This window comes from Chiloscyllium punctatum, chromosome 12 (genome assembly GCF_047496795.1).
Source record: "Chiloscyllium punctatum isolate Juve2018m chromosome 12, sChiPun1.3, whole genome shotgun sequence".
Lineage (NCBI taxonomy): Eukaryota > Metazoa > Chordata > Chondrichthyes > Orectolobiformes > Hemiscylliidae > Chiloscyllium > Chiloscyllium punctatum.
In genome coordinates, this window is record NC_092750.1 from 58,281,837 (window position 1) to 58,303,367 (window position 21,531).

The window sequence follows — 21,531 nt, forward strand, 5'->3', positions numbered from 1 at the left end:
ACATACAAGGATCGGAGAGACATGGACTAAGGGCAGGCAGAAGAGGTTAGTTATTTTGGTATCGTGTTCAGCACAACTTCGTGAGCCCATCCTATTCTGTACTGTTCTATGTTCTACATTCTTAGTCTCATCCACACAGAGAGCAAAAATCTCAAACCTGTTAGAGAAGCTCAAGAGCTGAGGTTCCTTCAGCACTACTTCCTGGATCCCTTTACCTATCTTCCTTGTAGTCACACTTTCCTGTTTCTGACCACTGACCAAATTCAAGGTAGTTAAGCTAAGAAATGTAAATACCTCCTGGACTAGAGCATCCAGGTAACTCTCCCTCTCCCCTCACAATTTTCGAAGTTCAGATTCCAGCTCAAAGCTCTGAACCAGCGTTCTTCAAGCAACCAACACTTGGTACAGATGTGGTCACTACAAACTGCAATGGGGTGCACCAGCAACTAATATCGTGCAGGTACAACACATTGCCTGGCCCAGCATCTGAATTGTCTTTACTTAGTTCTTCATTTGCTTTTCTAAAAGTTTTCTACTGGTCTTTTAGCTTGTAATCTGTAAGTATTTCTCATACTTACCTTCAATCTGAAAGTATCCTATAATAGATAGTCAAATTAAGCAGCTTTTAGCAACCAATGCACTTACGGTTTACCTGTGCTCTCTTTTGTACTGGGACCTTGATCCTGGGCTTCAATTTATCCTGTTAAAACACAACTTTACAAGCTATGAAGCAAAAAAGCAAGCAAAAAGCACCTCGTTCCTTTGGCACCACATTCCCACATTCCCCAAACTACATACTTACTCGGGCTGTGTCTCACACTGGACGTAATCTCTCTTTCCTGACCGTGCAAAACTTTCCAATCTAATGCACCTGAAGCAGGAATGGCTACACTGATGAAACGGTGGACCACAAGGAAATCTTCCTGGGACCTTGGTAGTTTTCTAATAATATTAGTGATTCAGGCACAGGCTTGAGAAAAATGATACATAAGTTTACTGATGATGCAGAAAATTGTTGTGGTTGAGTCCATACCAAATTAATAGATATAAGCATTGCGATTCAAGGTGTGTGTGTGGGGGGGGGGGGGGGGGGTAATGGATCTATAAATGATTGGGGAGAGAGGAAAATTGGGATAATGGAGCCAAAGGCTTCTTAGAAATCAGAAGAAGCTCATTCTGGTCCACAACTAAACCTAAAAACGCTTGCTGTATCTCTTCCAGCTCACAATTAGTTCTCAGCTGGGTTTTATCAAAGCTGGGGTGGACCACTGCTCACTTGCTCTTCAAATAAAATCCCAGATTGGTTTCTAATAATGTCCTCATCAGGCACCACTGTCAAAAATACTGTCTTTCAGATGAGACACAAACCAAGGCCTCATCTATTCTCCTCCATGGGGATGAAAGATCCAAACGGGCGATACGTTGGAGAAGCACTAAACAGTTCTCCCTCGTGTCCTAACAATCACTAGTTCCTCAACCAGCACCACTGAAACAGGTTATTCAGTTATTATCATATTGCTGCTTATGGGAGTTTTCTGCATGCAAAGTAGCTGCTGCAATTCCTACAATATAACACTGACTAACTTCAAATAGGATGTCATTGGCTGTAAAGCATTTTGTAGTCATGAAAGGTGCATTTCAAAAATGCAAGTCTTTCTTTTCCTGTTTGTGGAATTTAATTTCTCAATGTGCTCCCAAAAGGCAAAGCTCCCTGTCTCACTGGAATTGCCAATTAATATCTTCTGCAGGTAAGCAGCAAGGGCTAGTCTTGTTTTCTTAAGGAAGTACAATCAATGTTTATCAAGTGTTATATGTTTGGGTGATAGCTATAATACTCAAATGAACAAAAAGTGAAAATGTTTTATGGAGGGTGAACTTTTCAAGACAACATTGCTGGCATGGTGCCTTACCAATCAACAGATCCAACAATCAGCAGCAGAGATTGGTGAATCTGATCTACAATTCCCCTGATTTTCTTGTTATCAATCACTAGAAAGTGGAAGGCTTGTGAAATTGACATTTTGAATCCACCCTCTTGAGCGATCTTCCCAATATTACAGACCCCTCTCCAAATTTTCTACTCTTTAAATTTGCTAAATGGACATTCAAGATAAAATAGTGCACAATCCAACTCGACACATCAATTGAGGTTCTTTACCTCGAAAAGACTTCTTTATCTAGTGAATTTCTGTTATTGTACATTGACGGAAAATCTGAATTACGTGTGGAGCTTATAATTTTTGACACTACTTAGTTGACGGTACCCTTTCACAGCTGATGTCTTCATCTTCAAATAGGTGTGAATTAGTCTGTTTGTTTGATTCGCACATTGTACATTGAAGGTTTTACCTGCAGAGACACGACTCACAGAAGGATGACTGGGAAATCAGAGGGCAGATCACTGAGGAAAACTTTCAAAATTCTCAGTTAACTCTTCGCATGGTGCTATTGCTAGGCTAGGTTACCCGCCTGTCCTATTAGTTTGAAAAATTACCTGATATGAGGGACTGAAAGATAGAAAAGAGGCGTGAAATACAGTACAAATTAAAAAAAACAGGCTTTTCTTTCTCTGATGTAGTTGCACAGATGATAGTTCCTTTTGGTCAACTCCTTTAATATATTGTTTCATAAAAACAAGAACTAATGCAATGAAATTTCATGAACACAAACTCAGATATAAATGGTAACTCATCTCCTCTCAGTTGCCAAAAATGAAGGAGAGCTACTTATGATTTTTAACATTACCAGCTTTGTCACTAAGGAAAATCTCCACCATATCATGATGTTGCAGTTGATTTGCACCTAAGGAGGGTTATCCCTGCATTTATACTTACACAGTACCTTGGCCAAACTAAAGGAATCAGCAACCCTTATGCCCTTTAAAGAATGGATTGACACATCTAGGTGTCTGGATGCTACCATCTCTCCTCCAATGCATACAGATGTCCACCCGAGACTGCAAGCCACTGTTCAGTGTCCAATGGAAATACAGATCCCAAGAAAGATAAATTAGGATAGCTAGTAGGCCAAATCCATTATTACATCAAAGTTTGTAAATGTGTGAAATCTTTCTTGGTTATTAGAAAGTGAATGATTTGAGACCATTTTCATTCACAGCAGTTTCATCAGTGAGTAAATTAAAGGGCACTTTTGGCCTTCAAATATGCAGGGAGCAAAGGATTAGCACACTATGACATCTGAGTAGGATACTGCTGATGTAAAATAAATAACTATCCAATCAAAGAACACCTTTTCATTTGTGCATCTAGCCCAACTGCTTTACTGTGAATGTTGGTGGGTAGTTTGTGTCATTGTACAGTGTAAACCAATGTGTACAGTGTGGCCTGGCAGGAGCTGCCCAGCAGTCCTGGAGCATGCTCAGTGCAGACTTGCAGCCTTGTAATAATTAAAGACCTGTTGGCTCAAGTCAGGTTGGAATGTAGAAAGGAAGAAATTATGTTCCCTGTATACCGCATGCCACAGGAATTCATATTCTGACTGAGTATCAACAACTGTTATTTTCTTCAAGTTACCAGTCAACTGACCAGCTTTGGCAGCACTGTCCTCTGAGTCATGTTGGGATTGGAATCATTACTCTGATTGGATTTCAATTTATTGGCAATGCTGGCAGAAGTAGGAGGTAGTTTAACCACTGCATCCATGAGGCTAGTAGGGCTTGCTGACATGCGTTTGACAAATGTTGCTTTGTCATTTGTTGGTGGCTTTGGCAGACGTCTCCGAAGCCAAGGGTGCCTTAAGGCCTGTGCTGGTGTCATGCGTAAGGCAGGATCCCACTCCAGGCAGTGTTTCAGGAAGTCAATGAAAGATTGATCATCACAACCCTTTAGGGCACTGACCCAGTCCCGTTGACCAGGGGGACCTCGAGTTTTTCCTCTTCGAGATCGTCCACCATTCAAATGCACAGTCCCATCAGGAAGAGTTACAATAGAAGAATATCTAGGGTAACCCTTAGAACTGATGAACATTTTGGCTCTTTTGGAACATTCCAGAAGTACTTTTGATGGCATTCCTAATAACTCCATCATGCAAGCAAGTTGATCCCCCTCGTCTTCCCCTGGCAACAGCGGGTGACCAGTCAGCAATTCAGCAAGAATGCATCCCAAACTCCACATATCAATAGCCATCCCATATTGTGCTCCTAGAATCACCTCAGGAGCTCGGTAAAAACGTGATTGAATGTATGTGTAAATTTTTTGATGGTCATAACAGCTAGATCCAAAATCGATCACTTTAACTCCACTACGGCCCTGTTGCTTCAATAGGATGTTCTCAGGTTTCAAGTCGCAATGGATGATATGGCTTTTATGTAAAGCATCAAGGCACTGCAGGATGGAGTGTGCAAATTTACGGACCAGGGGCAGACTGAATCCTTGAAACTTATTCTTCTTGATGAGTTCATAGAGATTCATACTTAGTAGTTCAAAGGTCATACATATGTGGTTACGGAAGGAAAAACTCTCATAGATATGGATAACATTCATGTTGTTGTCCTTGTCTTGCTTCCTCAAATGGTCTAGTATTTTGATTTCCTCTGCTGCCTGCCTGTGAAATCTCTTTTCGTTCCTCACCATTTTCAAGGCGATGTATTGGTGGAGTTTGTGGTCATAAGCTTTCACCACCTGCCCAAAGCTGCCTTTTCCAATTACCTTGATGACTTCATATCGATATGCTATATGATCATGTGGCACATAGAGATAAGAGCCCTGATCATCATCGTAGCTATTATTATTTGGTGCTCCAATAATTCCTGGTCTCTTTTTAGAATTTGGTCCAACAAAATAGATTTCTGAATAGCTAGCTATTTCCTGTTCCTCATACGGTGTAAGTTTGTGTATATAGTGTTTTTTTGCCTCCACTGCAGTCATTGGCTCCCCTTTAGGCCTCGTGGAGATGTCATAGGATTTTATGGAACTGGAGCTGCCTTTTAGTTGGATGGAGCTCTCCAGTTTGTGAGAAGGCAGGGTACTTTTATCAATGGCACTGAGACTATTGTTTGGTGTTGCACATGCTGTCAATTTTGACTCGGCTTCTTCATACAATTCTTGACCTTGGAAGTGTTGATCACCTCCAACACGAAATTGATCAGTCATGGTACCTGTATAGTCACTCTCCTGAAACAGAAGAAAACCAAATTCCTGTTGTGAATGCTTGATGAAATTATCTCAAAAACTATAAACCTACAATGTAAATGTGTTATTCATACCTCTAAATACAGTATAATGATTTATGAAGGATATATGTTGAATACTTTTCTCTCTAAAGATCAGCTTATGCAAGACTTATAAACTCCACTGATGTTTGAGTAGGCTTGTTTATTGTTTCACTTCCATGCTCTTGAATAAAAATAATAAATGTTTGTTGTCTGACAATCAATCCTCCCAATCAATGACCTCGACGTGATTTCTTGATTTTAATTATTCTTTTTCTACACTGCCGTGGACACTCTGCCTCTGACCTTCATTTGCTTGTTGCTCCTAAGTTAAGAATAAGTCTTGGTCTTGAAATTAAAACTGATTGCACCATCTCCAATCTAACTACTTAAACCTGAGAAGTAACTGCTAAACTGCGTATCTGATCTCAGTTACTTTACATTTTTACAGGACAAATAGTCACAGAGTTACTGCACAAATCTTTCCATTTAAAACAAATAGTACCACTATATGCCTGATAAAGAGCACAAAAGTGTGACCTCATAATCTTTCAGCCAAAACTCATATGCTGACTATACATCTACCTACATGAAATGATTTTGAGAAGTCTCACGTCCAGATTCAAATAATCCAACATCACATTTACTAACAATCTGATATGAGATCACGAAGGGAAACTTTAAAGATGGCTGTGTAAGAAAGCTTAAACAAAATGTGAATGCTGGTGAGTTAGGGGTGCTTTTTGAATATTAGTATACACCAGCCATTAGTGCTTAATGTTGTTGAAAACTCATTTGCCACTCTGGTGAAATTAAAAATCTGTTGATGATAATGTATGGAAAAACCTATTTCAGAATGCAGATTTCCTTGATATAAAAGTACAAATATGTTGTGAGGAACATTCATCTTAAAAAACACAGAGTTGTAATATGACCATACCAATAATCATAACCTGACTGAACATGTCAGCACCAAATAAGGACAACCAGTGTTGTTTCCATTTTATTACAATTATGTGCAACTTGAATGGATGCCAACTTACTAACACCGTGCTTCCCCTTGATTGCTGCAAGTGAATTTCATTCAATTATTCTAGTGGTTCTCCTAGATGCAACCTGAGGATGAAAATTGTAAGACCATAAGACATAGGAGTGGAAGTAAGGCCATTCGGCCCATCGAGTCCACTCCGCCATTCAATCATGGCTGATGGGCATTTCAACTCCACTTACCCGCATTCTCCCCGTAGCCCTTAATTCCCCGAGACAACAAGAATCAATCAATCTCTGCCTTGAAGACATTTAGCGTCCCGGCCTCCACTGCACTCTGCGGCAATGAATTCCACAGGCCCACCACTCTCTGGCTGAAGAAATGTCTCCGCATTTCTATACTGAATTTACCCCCTCTAATTCTAAGGCTGTGTCCATGGGTCCTAGTCTCCTCACCTAACGGAAACAATTTCCTAGCGTCCACCCTTTCCAAGCCATGTATTATCTTGTATGTCTCTATTAAGTCTCCCCTTAATCTTCTAAACTCCAATGAATACAATCCCAGGATCCTCAGCCGTTCCTCATATGTTAGACCTACCATTCCAGGGATCATCCGTGTGAATCTCCGCTGGACACGTTCCAGTGCCAGTATGTCCTTCCTGAGGTGTGGGGACCAAAACTGGACACAGTACTCCAAATGGGGCCTAACCAGACCTTTATAAAGTCTCAGTAGCACAACGGTGCTTTTATATTCCAACCCTCTTGAGATAAGTGACAACATTGCATTCGCTTTCTTAATCACGGACTCAACCTGCATGTTGACCTTTACAGAATCCTCGACTAGCACTCCCAGATCCCTTTGTACTTTGATAGGTACTTTGATCCCTTTGTAATTGTGATAGGTAATTGGCTGCTCATACTCTACGGAAGGTTTCTGGAACTGAAAGCATCCCCCTCCCATGGCAAATGTTTCCTGACAAGATTAATATTCATTTCTAGGCATTCTGACATTTCATTCCAGTTCCACTGGCATGGTGTTGTGAAAAGGAAGGCCCATCCCCATCTTCTAAATGGAATTCCGGGTGGGCAGTGAATGTAGGTAGGTCAAGTCTGCAGTGCCCACATCCTGTGAAGCAGTAATGAAAAAAACAAAAGGAGTCCAGGCACACAGTGCAGACCTCAATGATACAACTACCAGGCAAGTAGCCTCCAGCACTTAAATTATTTTGCCTCTCCTGAAATGATCAATTTGCCATTCAGTGTGAAGTGTTCATGGTTGGAGATACCCCATCCAGTGTTCTGCTCTTTGTGAGTGTTCTGCACAAATTTCTCTTACAACATGATTGATTCAATACAAGAAGGCTGACTGTTAGTGAGTGTGTCATGGAGGACCTAACGTAAGGCATGTAAGGAGGTTGTTAAAATAGAGGAAAGGAGATTAATGTCTGACAGGCAAATGACTGCCATGAGGAGAAAAGGGAAGCCATGGTGTGAGATTCAGAGTTATGTAACTCACCCTCCTCTTTCCCCCAGCCGGAGCCACAACAAGAATTAGTTATACAATTGTTACTTACAGAGGGCTAATTCAGCAGCTAATGTACTTCTTTGTCTACTCTGGTCAAATCATTGAGCACTTTACTATATTGACCTAAATTTCTCGAGATGAGAAGAGTTTGGTTCTCACTGGTAATGCTGTTTGCTCCACAAGTGAAATTTTTGGAAGGTTTCCCATGATAGTCACCTATAGCCTAATTTCCTGATTTTAGTTGCAACTTTTGTAGACACAGGCCAGGGTCTGAACTTGTGTTATTTCCTGTGCCAATTGCTTCAACTGGCTACAAATACCAACTGGTCCTGTAATACAGATTCTTGCGATGGAGTGCAAGACATTAGTGAGGCATTTGACTGCTTCTTACAGAACTGCTATTTTTGCATGATTTGTTGCAATCTATAGCCAGAGCTGACTAACGAAAGGCTGCACTTAAATCCCCAGTCATCCAAGAAGATAAGTTCTATTTTATTCAATGAGCACTACTCCCAAATGATAAGCAAATGTTCTAACTAGGAAAATCTCCTCAAAATACCTTGTGAAATCAAACAGGCAATAGAAGCAGCATATTTCACATCAGACGCAATTGATCTGCTAGATTGTCCGGCTAACCATAAAATTGTATTTGAAGGGTCTTAAAGGTTATCTAAGGTGGACATGTTAACTCTCATCATTCAGGGTCTCAACAAATGAGATTAGATTACTGTCTGCTACACCCTCCTGTCCTATGACATAATGCACCTCACATGTTTTGCATGAATTGGTATGCTGAAATCTACTGTGTCATTGTGCTACATCAGGCAGTAATTCACAACATCTCAATAATGAGGCAGAGTTATGGCAGCAAAGGAAAGAAAATGAAATAAATCTTGGGTCCCACTACCTCATGTGACTTCCCACTTGACATGCCCAAAAACCACTGTGTCGAAAATCACTCTGCTCAGTCACATGAAGACCCAAGGCAAAGAGCTCGCAATCCTGATGTCACCTTCAAATTGATGGATAGCCAATGATGACAATGCTATGCTTGATCTGTCAAATGACTAACCCATTAATACTGTGCCATAATGAGTCTGTCCATTATATCTGACAGCACCATACAATACAAATGGCTAAACATGGCTGTCATGAGTAACCAATAATAATTGGTTCTTCTTTCATCTTATGTGTGTTCTAGAATTGTATATACAAACATTCCCAGCAATGTGTTCATCTAGTAGCATTTCAGCTTTAATTAACTATAATCTGATAAGCAAAGTGTCTATCTATAACTTATTTTATATTATTTAACAAAGATCAAGGTAATTTTGCATTTTTCAGTGTCAAATATCTTTTCTGATTAAATACAAGACTTAGATAATTGAAAGAGGAGGTGGAATTTTGAAAAAGAAATCAAATGGAGGACGATGAAGTGCTGGCAGAAAAGAGGAGTTGAGGCCTGGGGCAGATCAGCCATGCTCTTTTGAAAGGTGGGGCAAGTTTAAGGAGCTGAATAGCCTACGCCTAATCCTGCTCCTGGATCTAATGCTGTTAGCTTTGTGTCAGGTCTATGAAAAAATTGTTTCGGATCAAGATTCCTCTGTACTGCACACTGGGATAAGCACTGAAACACAGCAGTGTGGTTTCACTATAACGTGCACCAATGGAGTGGCTAGTTCTGGGAGCACCAAAGACTGCCAAAAGCTGTTCAATTATACAGTTTTTTTGTGCAATGAAGTTGGGTTCACTGGGAACTAGATTAACACGGACCACACTGTTGATTAAAATTAAGGCATTTTAATAGTCAGCAGATAGAAGAGGCCTTCATCCTATTTCCATGCAGTTTTCACGAAAGGAATCTTTAGTATCAGAGAACATGGGTCACATTTTGTCATTCTAATGCTGGACAAATCTTTACCATGTTGCTGAAAATGAAGTTGGGGAGCTATACATTCAAACTTTACAGCTGTTGGTCATAATATTGACTGGTGTAGAAAACATGGCAGTTAACAAAGCATGCATGATTCCAGTATGCACACTCGAAGTGATATTTGGTTCAGGCTTTTTAATGTTGCCTCAATTTTAATTTCTCTGAGTTTGAAACCTTCACCAAGGTGAATAGGTTTCAAAGCCTGTGTGAAACATGACAAGTCTGTCAGTTTGTGAACATTGCGAGAGCGTCATGTAGGATCAGGTATGTTTTCACAGGTACTAATAAAAGGTCTTATCAATTTAAAACGTCATCATTAGATTCTGTTTGATAAGTTAGTTATGTTCCCAATGCAATGATTGATCATAGAGCTTTGTTGTCAAAACATAGGTGATCAGTAAATTGACCACCATTGTGTAAGCTTGCAGATGCATTTGAGTACTCTCTCCAGGAAACCTTCTTTGCATGCAGCACTTGGACACTGAGACTTTGGTGTATTCATTGATTTAAAGTTCAGATATCTGTTAAGCTCCTGAAATTGCTGAACAGATACATGACTTCTGTGACTAAAAGTTCATCTCTTGAGCTTTGAAATGTGAGCAGATAGCTAGTCAATTGTTCAGTAAACTTCAGATGTACTTTGTGTTTAGGTCTGGAAGATTGGTTTGTATAGTTGTGGAATGGAATCTCATTATGAATAGTTGGCTACATTCCTACCCGCACTAAGTGGTTTGGTTCAGCAAGGATTGTATTCACAGTTTTGAAGGGAGCTGAGAGCTTTGTCTAATTGACAGCTTTCTGATGAGTTCATCAGATTAACTTGCATGGTCAACTCTTCATTACCAAATTTATCATCAAAATCCAGCCTCATGGTTTGCAATCTCTTTCCATGTTAATTACTGGACAGGATATTGTAAAAGGAACTTCTGCATGTTTTCTCTGTTAGGTATTTTAAGTGACCAAGATGTTGATCTGGGGTCATGCAATCATAAAATTTGCATAATGCATACTGGAAAAATGTATATTTAATTAACCTTATGTCGTTATCCTATATTATTATTAGACATTAATGTCCTGCTCAATGCCAACCCAGAAGTCTAGTACTGGGGATCCCAGCTGTTCACACAAAATCTGATTGACAACATCTCTGTGGGACTGACAGTGCCCACAATAAAGAGGTGCATATTTACATGTTTTTCCATCTATTGCACTGTTAGCAACTTTAAACAAAGATTTAAATTTCTCTCATTATGTGAGCTACAGCATGTTGGCAGAATTATTTAGATGTCTGACAAACATAGACTATTGTCACTGAAAGAAACACACATGCATATTTACCAAAAGGGAGCTACAGCAAACGAGCTCAGGAGGTAGATAGAGGGGTACATGAACCCCATGCAGAACTCTGACCAAATGCAGTGAACACTCATCAACATTGTTTTCTCTTGAGGCCTGCAAACTGTTCTTTCCGGGATCAGGAAAGAATTCAGAACTTTGAAAATCTATTTGAAATAAAATTGCTCAGTCAGGGGTTTTTACACACTAAATTGATTTCCCCATAGCTATGTACTATTACAGTAAGCATTTCTTCATGCATTGATTATACATCTAATTAATCTGCATTATTTCTTAGTGTAGCTTATATAAAAGGAATTTAAAATGGAGTCTGTTCATCCCAAGGGTTAATGAAGTTGAGTCAGTAAGTCTGTGAGCTCACCAGATTTCAAATTTTTTGAATCATTTTATACAATGTTAAAGTCACTGGCAAGGCCAGAATTCTTTTTCTCCATTCCTATTTGCCCCTTGAACTGAGTGGATCAGACATCTAAGGGTCAACTATATGCTATGGGTCTGGCCAGGATGGAAATTTCCTTCTATTAAGGATTTTAGTAAATCAGGTGGTTTTTTTACATCAATGGTAGTCATTATTATTGAGACTAGTTTTCAATTCCAGATTTTATTGATCAAATTTACATTCCACCAATAGCCATGGTGATATTTGAACTAATGTTCCCAATGCAGAATTTGGCATCTGAAACACAAATTCAGTGACATTACCACTCTGTACTACTTCCCCTTAATTGTCCCTATTCTTCGACATTTGCTAACATTGATATTATTTCTGCTGCTCTGAACTGGTATGAATGTCGTCTGCAAATATGGCCCTCTTGAGGAGTTGGCAATGTCATTCGGAATTTCAGATAGCTTAACATTCCCCTTAATGACGAGTTTGAAATTTGCTGTGTTTTTGGTGAGGATTACTTTGTACTTGTTTATAGTTGCACTGGTCATCTACTTCCATATACTGCAGGTGAAGCTGACACTGCTTGTGCACCAGGTATAAAGGTCAAAGTTTAACATACTGTTTTGTAAGGAGATGAAGCCCATTAACTTAATACAGACTGACCTTCACATAATGTCAGTCCATTTAATGTTATTTTTCTAGAACACTGTTTTCTTTCAAGGGCCTTTTTTTAATGTACATTCTTAGTTCTGGTTTAATTTCACGCCTGACATGTCATCACATCAGCCCGTGTCAGGCACATGGTGCCAAGAGAATGTTGATTCTTTATGCCTTTCTCATTAACAACTAGATAAATTAGCCTTCTGTGCCACAAGAAAAAGAGAAATTGCATCCCTTTAAAAGGACATAAATGCCATTTCTTCACCCACCTTTAAAACTGACTTCAACAGTGAGAAAATTCTAGTTAAATCAGTGCAGTGAGTGCTTTCTTCCCAGTACTGGGGGCAGCCCAGAGCAGTTTGGCAGCTCACTCTTTACGATATTGTGGAGATGCTGGAGTTAAGGATGAAGCAGAGCTCTGAAAGCTTGTAATTTCAAATAAACTTGTTGGACTATAACCTGGTGTCATTATTTGATTTTTGGCCTTTAGGTATACTGGATCAGCAAAAGGCATTTTTCAAAACACAGGAAAAAAAGCAAAACCAATGTATTCCAGCAGGAGACATGACTTTTTAATAATGAAACAAACAACAGGTGAGGAATTACAGTGAGATAGAGAGGGCAAAGGACACTCATTGGTCAAACAAAGTGAAAGCATAAACCACACAATGGATGTGAATAAGAAGCTGTAATGGGGCTGCAGCATTTTCACTGAGCTGTCGTGCAGCAGGTAGAAACAAAACTGTGAAAAAGAGCCAAACAATATTTTTTTAAAAAATAGGGATTAGGGCACGGTTGAACTCTACCAAAAGACATAAGCACCATGCCATAGCCACCACCTAGTTCTGTTTAAATAATATTAAATCCATCAATGTCAACCTTTTGGTACTGCAAGCCACAAAATGAGATAAACCAAAAAGTTTCCATAATATTTCAGAAACCTGAAATATTCATCTACCACAGAAATTTACTTTTAAAAAAGCTAATATATATATATATATATACACCAATTTATAGATGTCAGTTTATGCATTAGTTCTGTTATATTCAGAGATATATTTCAGTATTTCAACATGTATTTTGTCTTGTTTCAGGCAAGAAAATGTTCAAAGTAGCCTAACTCCAAGTGTAACATTGATTCCTATGGGATTTGATTATTCACTGAAAGTTGTTTTCAAACTTTAAGTGAGGACTACCTTCTCTGTGTTTGAGGTAGATGCATTGTCCCCTATTTAGGATTCAATAAGAGATAGATGGGGTAGTACTCCAAACAATGTGTGTTTCTAACTTATAAAGACATAAATACAATTTTAACAGAAAAACAGGCATAGAAGTAGCTTCATAAATTAGACAGAGGAAAATAATGTGTTTATTGTTAAGTAGGGCAAGTATAATTCTGTTTAAATTGAATTTATTTTAAAGTCTATATTCCATGTAAGTAATCGCTTCGAGAAATCCTTGGTGAAAATTGCACCATAATAAATCAGAAATAAATTCTAATGTTGTGCTGCATATCTTTAGATAAACACTAAATAATAATGAATTGGAAAGGTTACTGGGAGAAATTTTCTGAGGACCCATAACATGGGAAGAGATAGCACTGACTTGATGCAAGTGGCTTTTTGGAAAATCTCAGGTTCACTTACTTTTTGCAACCATCAGTGCACCTACGATTTTGCAAAAGTCTCCCACTTCACACAAAGCCTTGCTGGTGTCATGGGGTCTGAGAAAATTTAGCCCTCTCATACTTGCTATGCATGGGAGTTGACTTAACTTGCATGTGATTGATGTGAGTAGGTACTGAAGCACCTTCAAGTCGACGAATGCACCTATAGATGTCCGTTTCATCATTTTGTTGGCTGCAGGAACTCCTCCGAGCCAGTTGCCAGTCATCCAAAGATGTCATCACTCATTGGCACTCACCATATAAACAGTTATTCAAAAATCTATGGAAATGAAGAAAGAAAATGCAAGAGAATGTAAATCACAATTTTATTATTATAACTCTTAAGTTTGCTGCAAGCGGACAGGATGACAACTGAGGTGTCAGTCATGTGGAATCTGGTTCCTCACTCTATACCGAGTCAAGATAACTCTGTGGCATAAGGAAGTGTTACAGATGCAAACAGAAAATACACTGGGATTAGCCAAAAATGATGTCTTAATAACAAAGACCCAGATGCTATGTGAGAAGTTCCAAGTGACAGTGCAAGCAAGTTAGAAATGAGAACTGAAATTGCTGGAGATACCTAGTCTGTCAATACCAATGGAGAGAGAAGAAGATTAAATGTTTCATGTATCTGACCTTTCGTCAGAACACAGACTTGAGACACTGGGCTGGTTTTAATGGGTCTGTAAGATTCCCTCATTAAAAAAATACATAAAATACTTAATCTTCTTCTCTCTCCATTGGTATTGACAGACTAGGTATCTCCAGCAATTTCAGTTCTCATTTCTAACTTGCTTGCACTGTCACCTGGATCTTCTCACATGTCATTTTGTGGCTCACCCTGAAGGCATCTGTCCCTCAGATTGGAATTGATTGGTTCAAGGTAAGTTATTACCTAGAGCAGGCAGGAACGTCTGACAGTGGGCTGATGCAAACAGGCTGGGAAGAAGGAAGGGAATGAGCCAGGAGAACTTTGAAAGGCATATTAAAGAAAAGCCTCTCCTGTGCAGGGAGAGCTGAACATGGTTCAATTGACCCCTGAGAGCCAGGGCTTTCTGAAGCCTCTGCTGACACTGGTAAACTTGTACTGGTGGTTACAGGGTGGGCACAGCATTCCACACCATTTGCAAATCTGCTGCTGAGAGACTGTATGTGCCATTCTATTAACTCTTGTTACTCTCTCCACAGATATTGCAAGGGCTGCTGAGTTCACTGAGCATTATTGGTTTTATTTCAGATTCCCAGTATCCAACTTTCCAAAAGTCCAGCATCCGGCACTTTGCTTCTGGATTAAAACAGCAATAAAGCCACTTGAAGGAGATTCTGTCATCAGAGATTATAACAATAATACATAGGCATGAGACTAGGAAATAGATCTTCAGTAACTTATCACAATATTCATCTGTAAGATTAAACAAAAAATGTCGAGTTCAATTTCATTGTATGAAGAGAAGAACTTCATTATACTTGAATATTTTTCACATGCAAAGAGGGTACCATGCTTGAAAATATAAATGATACACTTGCAAAGCATTTATACGTAAAATGTGTCCATCAAAGAGTAGTAGCCAAACTGATTTGCTCAGAATAGAGACAAGCAAAAAAGTTTATTCTGCATGAAGCACCCAAATCAAAACAAGCCAGTCAAATTACTCTCACTGTCTTGTGAAAGCGACCAAGTATAAATTAGCAATTGCTCTGAAACATATAAATCAAATCACTTCTAAGTAACTCAACCACGGACTCTCCAGAATCTGTCCGCCGTCGTCAAGGCACAAGTCCACAAGTGTGATGGAATACTCCCCACTTGCCTGGATGAGAGCAGCTCCAACAACATTCAAGACGCTTAACACCATCCAGGACAAAGCAGCCCATTTTATCAGCAGCCCATCCTTCACCTTTATCATCCAAACCCACTACACCAATGATGCATAGTAGCAGCAACATTGTTTTCTCTTGAGGCCTAAAGATGCAAGAAAATATTCAGAGTTTTGAAAATGTATTTGAAAATGTAAAGTGGCAATTTGCTAACCTCCTTTGGCAGCACCTTTCATACCTACAACCTCTACCACAAAGACAGCAGATCAATGGGAACTTCATCACCTGCAAGTTTCCCACTATGCCATCCTGACTTGTAAATATATCACCATTCCTTCAGCGTCACTGGATGAAAATCATGGTACTCCATCCCTAATAGCATTGTGGGTATCCTTGCATTAAATGGACTGCAACAATTTAACCTTGTCACTTATCAAGAGATGGGCAACAAATGCTGGTCTTCCTCGTAACTTCAAACCTTTTTTTTCAGGTAACCATGGTGGGTACTGAGTTAACTGGCTATTATCATCCTTCCTTAGATGTAGCTAATTAAAAGTTGCAATGTATACACGAGATTTTCTATATTTCAGAAAATATAGTGTTGTATATTTTTCAAGTGGGTGAGGTGGGGAATCGGGCTATCTACGATCTGATTTAAGGTTAGTGCCTCCTGGAGTTGTTGACGTTTGTTCACTGTCCTTTCACAGCACCTAAAACTATTCAAGTGGATTTGAGGCACCTTTATTCCAATCCAGTAGACTTAGGAATTGGTGCTGCATGTATAAAATGGTGAATTTATTTTTCAAAACATATTACTGATTTTAATTGTGCATTGGCTGTAGTCATTGTTGAGTATATAAATATATTTTTAAAATGGCAGTACGGTGGCAGGGACCCAGGTTTAATTCCAGCCTCAGGCAACAGTCTGTGTGGAATTTACATGTTCTCTCCATGTCTGCATGAGCTTCATCTGAGTGCTCCGGTTTCCTCCTGCAATCCAAAGATGTGCAAATCAGATGAATTGGCTATGCTAAATTGCCAAAAGTGTTCAGGGATGTGTAGGTTAGATGCATTAGTCAGGGGTAAATGTCGGGTCGGGGAATGTGTCTGGGTGGGTTACTCTTCAGATGACCAGTGTGGACTTGTTGGGCCATAGGGATTCTATTCATCGGAATCCCTGCATAGATGAATGGTTATTGACCTGAAGGTTTTAATGCTCTTTGTATCTGTATAAGGCCTGCTTCCTGACTGAGCACTTTATTTTAGATTATCAGCAAGAGCAGGCAAAAGTGAGGACTGCAGATGCTGGAGATCAGAGTGGTGCTGGAAAAGCACAGCTGGTCAGGCAGCATCCGAGGAGCAGGAAAATCGACATTTCGGGCAAAAGCTCTTCATCAGGGCTCTAAGCTTGACTATTGGCAAGAGTAGTATGTTGCATTGTATAATGGTTTGTATACTGTTAATAACATAGCAAACGCTTTAGAATAATCTTTTAGTTGACTGCTTTGATGTGTTTGTTGATTGTAAAAGTTGTAAGTTTACATAAACAACTGAAACTACTTAGCAAGCTTAACTTAATGCAATTTGCAAGTTCCATCAGTTAACAGAGGAACAATAAAAATATATACACTGTTGAGACAAATTTCCTGTACGAATGTTGTAGATGTGGAATGTCGAATTGCAGTTTAAACAGAGTTACAGAGTAATTAATTTTAAATAACACTAAAGATTAATCTAAAATAATGCTCCTATTGGAAAAATTCAGTATCTCATTTAGCTTTCAATTATTGTTGGAGTTTCTTTTAATGCGACTTTTAACTTTTTAACTTGCTTCTTTATCTCAGATAGTCCATTTTCCCCCCTCTCATTAAGTGGTTTTCTGTAAAATTCAACTTTCTGTACAATTCAACTATCATCAAATTAATATTCTGGCACTTCCAATTTCAGAATCTGTGCTGTGATTAAGTTTGAGCTTCAGTTTGATTTATTGTTGTTACATATACTGAGATATTGTGAAAAGTGTTGATTTGCATGCCCTGCAGGCAGATCATACCATACAAAGTGTATCAGAGTAGCAGAACAGAGTGCAGAATACAGTGCTATAGCCCCACAGAAGATGCAGAGTCACATAAAAGTCAGATAACAGCAGGGAAGAAGCTGTAACAAAACCAGAAGTTGCTTGAAAAGCTCAGCAGGTCTGGCAGCATCATAAAGAGAAACCAAAGTAAACGTTTCGGGTCTGGTGCTCGTTCCTCAGAACTAGAAAGAAGCTGTTCATGAATCTGTTTATACATGTATTCAAACTTTTAGATCTGCCCAACGGGAAGGTTTGAAGAGGGCATTACTGCAGTGGGAGGGGTCTTTGATTATGTTGGTTGCTTTCCTGAGGCATTGGGAAGTATAAATGGAGTCAATAGAAAGAAGCCTGGTTTGCATGATGGCTGTGTTCACAACTTTCCTGGGGAACAACAGTTGCCATACCATGCTAAAATCATCCAGAAAGGATGCTTTTGATGGTACATCAATAAAAACTGGCCAGAGTCTTTATGAACATGTCACATTTCCTGAGCCTCATGAGTAAGTAGAGGCATTGGTGTGTTTTCTTGACCTTCACATCAATGTGGATGGATCAGGACAAATTGATAGTGATCATCACTCTCAGAAACTTGATGCTCTCAATCATTTCCACCTCAGCACCATTGATGCAGACAGGAACATGCCCTTCACTCTACTTCCTGAGGTCAGTGATCAGCACCTTCATTTTTCAGATGTTGATGGACAAATTGCTGTCTTTATACCATGACACGAAGCAGTCAGTCTCTTTCCTGTATTCTGTCTAGTCGTTGTTTGAGATCTGACCTACAATAGCTGTGTCACCAGCAAACTTGTAAATGGAGTTGGGGCAGAATTTGGCCACACAGTCATGAGTGTTTCAATAGGGGGCTGAGTATACAGCCAATGGGGTATCAGAGTTGGGTATTATGGTGTCGCCTATTCTTACTGATTGCACTCTATGAGTCAGGAGATCAAGAATCTGTAACGGGGGGGGGGGGGAATCTGTAATGGGGGGGGTGGAGCCAACACTTAAATGAGTTTATTTGGAATTATGGTGTTGAAGACAGAGCTGTAGTCAGTACACAGGAGCCTGATATATGTATCCTTGTTATCGAGATGTTTCAGGGATGAGTGTAGGGCCGGGAAGCTGGCGACTGCTGTGGACCTGTTGCGCTGGTTGGCAAATTGCAAAGGATCAGGCAGTTTGGTAGACCGGAGCTGACGTGAGCCATGACTAACCTCTCAAAGCACTTCATAATTGTGGAGGTCAGAGCCACTGGGTGGTAATCATTGAGGCACACTGCATTATTTTTCTTTGTTACTTGGATGATGGTGGTCTTTTTAAAGCAGTTGGGGACTTCAGATGGTAGTAAGGAAAGGCTAAAGATGTCTGTGAATACTCCTGGCAGGTAGGCTGCACAGGCTCTAAGTGTACGGCTGGGGACACCTTCTGGGCTAGTCACTTTCTGTGGGTTCACTCTCAAGAAGGCTGACCTAACGTCTGTAGTGGTGACTGTGAGTAGAGCTACACCTGAGGCTATTAGAATAACTGATATCATTTCACTAACTCTCTGTTCTAAGCGAGTGCAGAATGTATTGTTGCTCACGATTTTGTTTGACTTCGCTTTGTAGCCCGTTTCATTGTGTAAGTCTTGCCGCAAAAGTCCAAGTGGTTGGTCTGGGTCTCAAACTCAGTTTGGTATCGCCTCTTGGTATCTCTAATGGCCTTACGAAGGTTGTATCTGGGTTTCCTGTATTGGTCAGGGTTGCCCAACTTGTACGCCTCAGACCTGGTCTTCAGTAGGGATTGGATCTCCTGGCTCATCCATGGTTTCCAGTTGGGGAACATTTAGATTAACTCCTTCAGCACGCAGTCATCTACATACTTACCGATGCAGTCTGTATGGCAGTGGCATACTTGGTTAGGTTGCCCACTGAGTTCTTGAATATGGCCCAGTCTACCGAACCTAAGCAGTCCTGGAGAAGCCGCTCCGTTATCTCAGACCAACACTGCACAACTTTCTGTAGTGGGTCCTCGCACTTCAATATCTGCTTGTGAGTCAGGAGGAGGAGCGCAGTGTTGTGATCTGATTGCCCAAACTATGGGATGGAACGATAGGTACCTCTGATGGCTGTAGAGCAATGGTCAAAGAGCTTTCGGACCTCTGGTGGGACAAGAGCTGTGTGAGCAAAAGCAGCTGCTTAGCCTGTTAACAGGGGTTACAGATAGCCAGAAAGGATGCCACATCATTTGAGTGGTCCTTCTAGCAATTTATCATACAAAATCCCCTCCAAACATTTATGGGTAAGAGCAAACCTAACCAACAGCTGGTGCTTTTAGTTGCCACTCACAGTGAAGATTAGACCTCTTCACTATCATTTGAAATGGGCAGATTGATCTTCATGCTCACTCATATGCCCAGAAAGTGGATTCTCCGTGGCATGACCAATTCAATTCATACCCCTGGAGAATTAGAACCAACAGCTGTCAAATACATGTTGATGGGAATACATTGTTCTGATGGGAAACCAAACTAGGCAGGGACAATTCCTCCTCTTTGGGTAACCCATGGGTAGCAGGCTCCCCATTCAGTTAATTTATTATATGGTATTGGAGATCATCAATACTTCCTGTACATTATAGCTCATGCTCTACAGTGTAACTCTACTTTTATAGAAACAAATCTTCTGAACAATGTTCTCAGCATTTCCTGACTTTCTAGTTGGGATCACCTTACTTCTTATATTCGGGTTTGGAGTTCCTCTCTCCAAATCTTGATTCATATTCCACCTTGTGTACTCATCTTTGGGTTGCTCCTTAATACTCCTCACACCCATGTTTACCCCCTCCCTCCTCCACCCCCATGCCAATCGGAAAACTGTACCCAGTACTTGGGAAGGGGCCAGTGATTGGTGCCTGACAGTTGAAGTGTTGGCAGGTCTGGTAGCAGAGTAGCCAGCCCTGCTTCTTTTTATCACAACACTTGGAGAAGGACAAAACAAAGAAGGCTGAGGAAGAATTTCTGGGAAGTCGCGGTCATCTATCACTTTTAATGGGCATGCCATGAAGGTTCTGTGATCTGATGTACTTTCAAGCAACTGAAACCACAAAGGCTGTTGTGTGGCAGTCTTTTGATATGGGGAGGCTGTTGAACTGTAGCTATGACATGGTTCTAGCTGATCAGGAAACTCCTGCTCTGACTGTTGGCTATACCTGTATCAGAAGGATTTACAGATTGATAATCCATCTACGTGAACACATTAAGGAAGGTCACAAATGAAGTAGTAAGAGAAGCAAAATACCATAGTGAATCTCAGCTCACACTTTTCCTTTATTGCAATTTACCTTCCTGGGTGTCCACCTTTAACTTGACATAAGAGTGACAGAGTGGACCACCCACAGCTAACATTCTTTCATTGTTGCCACAATAGTCTGCACCTTGAAAAAAGACACAGTATGCTTGCTGTGAAATGTGGTTAAAGCAGACCATAATAAAAAATGATTATGGCTTATGAATCAAAAATTGACATGTCATGTACAGCTTTTAAATGAAGTGCAGGCCATTAAGGTTGTTGGCGAATATGTACAGAATGCTAACAGCTGAAGGCTAATAGTAGAAAGTACACTCATTATTGTCTGAGCTTTGATGGTTTACTGTAACACTGTGAGAGTATAGATGCTTCAAACATCAGACATACTTAGTGTAATTGTAGAAGAGCTTACTGGATGTCACCTGAGGTGGTAAACTCATTGAAATTGAATGCATGTAATTGGCCATTACATCTTCAACTAACGCTGAACAGATCTCAACATTGTGCCAAACAATGGTGCCTTTCCCTCTGCCTCAGAGAATCTGCCAATGAGATGCTTTGCCATAATACCATAATTAAACTGACCCTGAAAATGTCAGGACAGTTTTTATGATTGGATAGCTAGAATTATTTCCCCACCACATTCTTGCTCAAGATC

The 21,531-nt window shown here is 40.0% G+C and overlaps 1 protein-coding gene across 3 annotated transcripts in view; it reads right to left on the reverse strand.

The window, feature by feature from the left end:
• Positions 1 to 1,155: 1,155 nt before the first annotated feature.
• The window catches only part of LOC140483862 (dual specificity tyrosine-phosphorylation-regulated kinase 2-like), a 128,262-nt gene continuing 107,886 nt past the window's right edge, over positions 1,156 to 21,531 (reverse strand). For all 3 annotated transcript variants that reach the window (XM_072582631.1, XM_072582630.1, XM_072582629.1), the window contains 2 exons: positions 13,829 to 13,965; positions 1,156 to 5,132 (listed from right to left, as the gene is read on the reverse strand). In XM_072582631.1, coding sequence (XP_072438732.1) covers positions 3,537 to 5,132; positions 13,829 to 13,912 — 1,680 coding nt within the window. In that variant the 5' untranslated portion in view covers positions 13,913 to 13,965 and the 3' untranslated portion in view covers positions 1,156 to 3,536. The remainder of the gene's footprint in view (positions 5,133 to 13,828; positions 13,966 to 21,531) is intronic.